Source organism: Palaemon carinicauda, chromosome 14 (assembly GCF_036898095.1).
Source record: "Palaemon carinicauda isolate YSFRI2023 chromosome 14, ASM3689809v2, whole genome shotgun sequence".
NCBI lineage: Eukaryota > Metazoa > Arthropoda > Malacostraca > Decapoda > Palaemonidae > Palaemon > Palaemon carinicauda.
Window position 1 is genome coordinate 80,165,574 of NC_090738.1, and position 7,500 is coordinate 80,173,073.

At 41.8% G+C, this 7,500-nt stretch overlaps 1 protein-coding gene across 1 annotated transcript; it reads right to left on the reverse strand.

The window, feature by feature from the left end:
- Positions 1-5,707: 5,707 nt before the first annotated feature.
- Positions 5,708-6,678, reverse strand: LOC137652834 (uncharacterized). Its single transcript, XM_068386233.1, has one exon. The coding sequence runs from the start codon at positions 6,428-6,430 to the stop codon at positions 5,708-5,710; it is 723 nt and encodes a 240-aa protein (XP_068242334.1). The 5' UTR covers positions 6,431-6,678.
- Positions 6,679-7,500: the final 822 nt, after the last annotated feature.

Sequence of the window (7,500 nt, forward strand, 5' to 3'; positions counted from 1 at the left end):
AGCTCACCAGATAGTACTATGCCAACTCCATATCTACCTTGTTTATTTGTTCCACTAATATATAGCTCATATCCATCACCCATCTCTTTAGCCCTATTCCCCTTACATAGTGTTCCCTGCACACATATAACATCTACTTTCTTTTCCCTCATCAAGTCAGCCACTTCTCTACCTCTCCCAGTCATGAACCTAACATTAAGCTGACATATTCTGAATCCAAAGTGAGCTCGCTTCTTTAGCTGCATCCGCTCCTGATGCAGTGTATATATATATATATATATATATATATATATATATATATATATATATATATATATAAACACACACACACACACACACACACACACACACACATATATATATATATATATATATATATATATATATATATATATATATATATATATATATATATATATATATATATATATATATATATGTGTGTGTGTGTGTGTATGTGTGTGTGTGCATAATAGATATCTAATCAGCGTCTAAAAATCGAAAGTAACATGTCTCTGCAAACTGAGATCTAAATAGTTTTCTGGTTAACATAAAAATTGCATTAAAGGTTTCTTAATCAATATTTATCTCTCCCACTTATTGAAAAGACTACCTTTCCCAATCTTTCAAAACAATTGATTTTTGTTCGTCAGGAACGTTTGTTTTCTTCAAATCAGAACCTTAGTTTCCCACTCAAAAAATATAGAGTTGTAAGCTGCATTGATCTTCGATTCGATTCCCTTTAGAACAGTTCTTTTCCTTTTGACAGAGTTTGGTCTAATTTTTACAGTATTTTCTCAACAATGAAGTGGTTTTTTTACTGTAATAAAGGCTATTCATTCCATTTCAAATGTTTTTGATGAAATCACGATATCAATGTTGCAAAGGATAGTTATTATTATTATTATTATTACTATTATTATTATTATTATTATTATTATTATTATTATATTATCATTATTATTATTATTATTATTATTATTATTATTATTATTATTATTATTATTATTATTATTATTAATATACTATTTAGAAGAGTAGAATGCTATAAGCAAAATGATCCAGCAGTGGTAAAATATCCCAGTAAGAATAGGAAACACGGAAAAAAAAAAAAATAAAAGTGTGCCACCTTTGTACCCTCGGATTTCAAATAGAGTATTCAAAACTGGTGTCGACCGGACAACGCAATCTAAAAGCTTCGGCTCTCTCGCTCTTCAGAATATTTAAAGTTGCAAACTATGTAATCCCTGATTCCACAACCTTTTAACGGACATCACACCTCACAACAATTTTTAGTCTATTGACTCTAGTCTTCTCTATTCAATAAATTATCTACTTAACTTCCATCCGTATTACCCTAACGTTACTTCATCGAAATAGGTTTTTGTAGCCTGTTACTTTACATTTATAACTAATATATTATCTTGGCTTGGGAAAATGGAAACCATCATCCCTTCCGACAATTTGACCAACAGTTAAGTTCAAAGATAGGCAGCAGCTGCACTTAAGTTTTTTTCCCATTAAAATTATTCGCTTGACTCTTTGTGGAGAGCTACAGTGGTGGAATGATGGAATTACACTTCGATATGAGAGAGAGAGAGAGAGAGAGAGAGAGAGAGAGAGAGAGAGAGAGAGAGAGAGAGAGAGAGAGAGAGAGAGAGATTGTTTTTGTTTTAATCAATTTATTGCGCCCATTGGCGTCAGACATTTGAGTACATGGTAATACAGTAATATTGTTTACATCTACATTGTAATTCAGTTATACCTAAAGAATAAAAAAAATTACATAGACATTTAAGTACATATTTAAACAGTATTGTTTATATCTATAGCATATAATGAAGGCTATACAAAGGAATACAAAATAAAGTATAGACAGATATTTAGTACATATCAAAAATAATATTACTCATTTCTATATATTTATGGTTATGCAAATGAATTCATATGGAATACAAATTAAATTTAGTTTGATTTCTTAGGTAGGTTGTACCTATCTTTGATTAACATTACAAAACAGCTGATTATTCAATATCCACCAAAGTGAGGATGGCGCATGAGGATCTCATCGAGCAAATCATTATCTGTCAATAACTTTTTACATGTATCAACTACTGTGAGTCTTTGGGGTAATATGTCACTAACAAGAGGACATTCCAGGCAATAGTGTTCCAGGGTGTTGGCGTTGGGTGCGTCACATAACCTACAGGAGGAGAAGTGAGGAACTCCATCTTGCTCAGCCACCTGCCAAACTGGTCGCCAACCCAGCCGAAGACGCGCACAAATCACGTTATTTTGACGAACCATGAGTCCACTGCGGCGATATTTATGTTGGTGAGGAAAGAAGTGATCATAATGCTGTATTGATATACTGGTGGCTCTCTCGGCATTACTACGATGATGGGTAGGTGAACGAGCAGCTTGGCGCACCATTTTTCTGCAGCACAGGAGAGATGGACTGGGAGCATCAACATTTGGAGGATCCAGTTGACAGGCAGCCTTTGCGAGATGGTCAACGGTGTTGTTAGCCAGAAGACCCACGTGAGAGGGAACCCATAGGAAGTGCACTACCAGTGAGCTCATGTTGGCCATGTCTAGTTGCCTATGTATTTGTGTAACCAGGGGCTGGTATGCTGGCTTATGCGAAGAAAGGGCTTGGAGTGCTGGTTGCGAGTCGCAGATGATCAAGCCGTTATTTCTGGTACGTGTGATTAAAATAACTGCATCTAGAAGTCCATGTAGTTCACAATACGTGGAGCTTGATGACTTTGGGAGGCGACGGCCTGTCCAGCCCTCTGGCGGGGGTTCCAAAGTGGGGGAGAAAACAGCACATCCAGCACTGCCATCCTGCTGTAGGGAGCCGTCTGTGTAGAGGTGATGGGCTACACTGAGGGACGAGGATAGTCTGTCGATGGTCTCCAATGCACGTTGTTGCTGAAGTTGAGGCAAGTCAGTCTTAGAGACTGGAGTGTAAGAGATTTCTGGCACAGGAGTCTGCCAGGGTGCAAGGCCATGATCCACATTCTCTGCCACGATGTTGATGTCAAGCCCCCGAATGCTTGAACAGACAGTACTAACTAGTGTACGTCCCCCCTGGCGTAGTTGTGGACGAGGTGCATCTAGATCGAGAGAAGTTCTGATGATGTTTGAATAGTGAGGAGACAGGTGAGGGTTATACAGGCATTTGATACTGAAGTAGGTGACATTGGAGTATATTCTCTCAACGAGTGGAGGGAGATGGAGTTCGTGTTGCATGTTTACAATTCTAGTGGATGCTGGACAACCTAGAATGAGTCTCATTGCTTGGTTCTGGAATTTTTCAAGCGGCTGTCGAGTTGATCTAGAGAGTTGACATAGTGCAGGGGAAAGATAATCTATCACTGAGCGTAAGAAAGCAATATATATGGTTCTGGCAACTGGGATAGATACTCCTGCAGAATAATTAGTAAGCCACTTGAGAGGAGTCAGGCGTCGCTGTAACCGGGCCAGCAGATCTTGAACAATGGGATGTACTCTCTGTCTCGCTGGAATGGATGGTGTAATTCGCACTGGCGCTCCCAAGTAAATATATTGTGTGCATAAAGGTACAACATTGTTCCCCACAGTAAATTCTGGTAGATTCCTTGCTGGCCTTGGGGAGAAGATTCTACTTTTTCCTGGGGAGATGATAAGACCACAGGAGGATGCTGATTCGTAGAAGGAAGAAAGGAAGCGTTGCAAGTGATCCGGAGAGGTTGAATGAATGCAAATATCGTCTGCGTAGCAAGTGATGGTTGCGTTATCAGTATCAGGAAGTAAGGAAAGAAGGCGATGTAGGAGGATATTAAATAAAAATGGACTAAGTACTCCCCCTTGTGGAGTACCAAGTTCAAGTTCCTTTGCAGTGCTCAATGCTCCCTTAAACAGCACACGAGAGACTCTATTTCGAAGATATCCACGAATCCACCTCAAAAGGTTTCCCTTGATTCCAAAATCAATAAGCTGGTCTAAAATAATGTCTCTATTTGCGACGTCAAATGCACTTTTCAAATCAATGAAGGCTACAACACTGGTTGGGGAGAGACGAGTGTAGAGCTCCATGAGACAATGATGTGTTCCTCTTTGGGGTAGGAAGCCGTATATTCTAGACGAAAGCTTATCTTGCAGCCGGAACATAAGGCGTGAGAGGAGAATACGTTCAAATACTTTGCAGAAACAGGAGGTGAGGGAGATAGGACGAAATTTGTCAGTGCTAGGCTTGGGAACGGGTACAATTGTACTATGAGTCCATGCTAGGGGCACATATCCCAAGCAGAGGCAGAGGTTGTAGAGCCGGAGGAGAGGGTTGCCAGGTATTTTTATGAGTGTGCAAAGGACTGCATAGGTGATGCCATCATCACCAGGAGCTGACTTCTTAGTCCTTGCTAAGGCACGTCGTAGCTCTTCCTTAGTTATGGGTACATCATCCTCTTCATCACTGCTCAGTAAGGCGGAACTGAGACGTAAGGCACGATGGTTTTTTTGTGAAGAGAGAGAGTCTTGTATATGAGCTGGAAGGTTGATGGTTCGTGACTGTGCTGACCACTCATCAATAAGGTCCTGTGCATACTGAGCAGGGCTGTGGTGGAGGACACTTGGGGGTTTCTTCTTCACAATCCTGTTGATGAGGTGCCACATGGAACCAATGCTTGTTTGATGGTTGATGCTGTCTGTTAATTTGTGCCAGGAATCTTTTTGTACACATTGCTGTAGAGCAACTAGATCATCTCTCGATAGTTGATACTGGTGCAGAGTCTCAGGATTTGGTTGTCTCATAAAGGCAAGGCCATCATCCATCGCCTTCTTTTCTGCCTGAGAAATTCGATTATCCAGTGTCATAGCACTAACACGATGCCTGATATGAGGCTTTCTGATATATTGTGTGTGGAAAGCATGTGTGGTACTAACAAGTAAGGAGTAAAGTTTCTCCGGACAGTGGAGGTCAAATGTAGGTTGAAGGTTAGTCATATATGAAATGTACGTAGGCTGGTACTTAGGCGGAATTGTGATGCAAGTGCGATTGTGTATTGGAGTAGGTGTAGCGGGAAGGGAATATTGGATGCTAAGACCAATGTGATCAGAGAAGAGCGTAGGAACCGTTACACAATTGACTCGGGAAGGTACGAGTCCACAGGTCAAGATGTGATCCAAAGTACCACCTCGTGCATGCGTAGAACCACCAGTGTCCCAACGGGTCAGTTGATTTCGACGAATATATCCTAGAAGTAGGTTCCCGTTGCGGTTCACAGTGCCAGCAAGATCTCCCAAGTCTGGATGACGAGCATTAAAATCTCCCATGTAAACCATACCACGAAGGGTTGGGGCTGGAAGCTTGGCTGTATTTATCCTACCTGGTGCTGCATATACATTGCACAGTCGTATGGTGCCTCCGCCAACAGTAATCTCAAATAATTGGAATGTTGTATCTTCATCCTCAGAGTTTGGGAGAAGTCTATGCTGAATTGAAGTGCGTATATAGGTGATGAGACCATGTCTTACTAAATGGACGTAGGACACATAGCCAGTGAGCGAGGGAGCTTTTTCCCTTGGCTGAGCATTACCAACAAAAGCTTCCTGAATTAGAATAACATCTGGGTGGTGACTATGTACAATTCCCTTAAGTGCAGAAAGTTTTGCCCAGTTTGTAATACCACAGGCATTCCACGAGATGATATTAAGCTTCACTTGGTTATCGAACATGTCCCTTGGAAGAACGGCGACTAGATGAAGTGGCAGTGGTGACACGGGTATGCATTGGTGGTGTATCCCGTGGCAAAGGTCCTGTATGGGGATTAGTAACACTCTCAAGATGTGTAGCAAGTGAGTCAAGTTTCTCAGTTAGTGTAGTAACTGATGTGATAACAACCTGCTGAGCTTCAACAAGAGATTGTAGTGTGTTATCATTAGTAGCAAATTTAGAAGTTAGATTGTCAAAGGAGGTTACGAGACTGTCAATGCGAGTATCCATGCTCTCTAAACGAGATTCAATGGCTTCAAAACGTGATGTAAGGGAGTCACATCGAGACTTGAGGACATCTACAGCATTACGAAGTGTAGTCACTTGTGAGGAGGCAGTAACAGTGGGTTTGATTGATGGCACTGGAAGCTGTTGTGCAATAAGCTGGTTCGATGCAGAGCCTGAACGCCTGGTACAGCCATGCCACACATTGACTCCAGGCTCATTACATCTCGGGCATTTCCAATGCGAGGAGTCCGGTGTAGGTAGAGGTAATGGGGTTGATGTTGATGCTGAAGAACTGTCAACCACTGTGGGTGGTACAGGGGGCCGATGAGGGCAGGTCCGACTGTCATGCTCAGCAGCACAAAATGCACACTTTTCAGGGGCAGCACAGTATCGTGAGATGTGACCGATACCCCAGCATTTGAAACACCATGGCTTTTCGTCTGGCATTCTGCGTAATTCACATGATGGTAGACAAGGGAGGAAGGAGAAGTTAACAAAAGGCGGGGGTGGATCTGGGTGGCTCCAAGTAATGACAATACGATTGATGGACTTCCCATCCTGTAGGAAACGACGTACAGTGTGCACCCCTGTCAGTTCCTTAGCTAATGAAGGGTCTACATCCACAGGATATCGAGTGATGAGATATGTAGGGAACTTACGGGGTCTGTCTACAGCATCCTGAACATCTAACACAAGTGACAGAACCTCACCACTCTTGACCCTATTTATGATATCCAGGCGATGCCTCGAAATGTATACAAATCGAGAAGTGACCGCAGAAATTTTAACTTCAGCCAATTCCCGATCGAGGCTGAACATCTTGGTAACCTCTGATAGCCAGCGAAGCTTCACATTAACCCCCGGATTTTCTCTGAATAGGAGCTTTATGTATTCAGAACGTGGAGCAAAGGCAGGGAGAACAGTTTTTGTAGCCATGGTAGGTATAATCTGAATAGTAGGTCTAGGCAGGGAACTATTTAGAACTTTATTTTGAGAGGAAGAAGCATCACACTTTGTAGTTTTAGCAGCAGGGGATAATGGCTCATTACTGCTATCTGAATCATGCTCCATACATCGTTTGTTGGAGGTAGTGGTATGGTCCATGAGACTAGGAGCTGCACCAGCAGGGATCAACTTATGAGATTTAGTAGAGACAAGTCGTGGCCAATGTTCCTGGGTAAGCAGATGCTCTTCAACATTATCATCACTTAGAGCAAGGTCCTCCTCAACATCAGCGAGAGTACCAGGTCCCGAGAATTCCATAGTCATTATCTACTGGTTTTTAACAATGCCAGTATCTGATTTTGTTCGTCTGGCACAGTAACGTTGCCATGACGGGGCTAACCACGTCACACACACTGCACTGCGCATGCGCGGATTAGGAAAAACTTGAACGTAGTGGTGTGGCCAAGTGAACGAGATTTTTATTCCTAAATAAAGTCTAAGTTCAAAAACTCGTAAACACACTAATGTCACAGCACTGATCACTAAGCACTACCACAGCTTTCAGTCAATTC

Bases quoted from the DNA above. Each gene is read 5' to 3' on its own strand.
- LOC137652834 (XM_068386233.1), bottom strand. From the start codon at position 6,430: ATGCCAGACGAAAAGCCATGGTGTTTCAAATGCTGGGGTATCGGTCAC.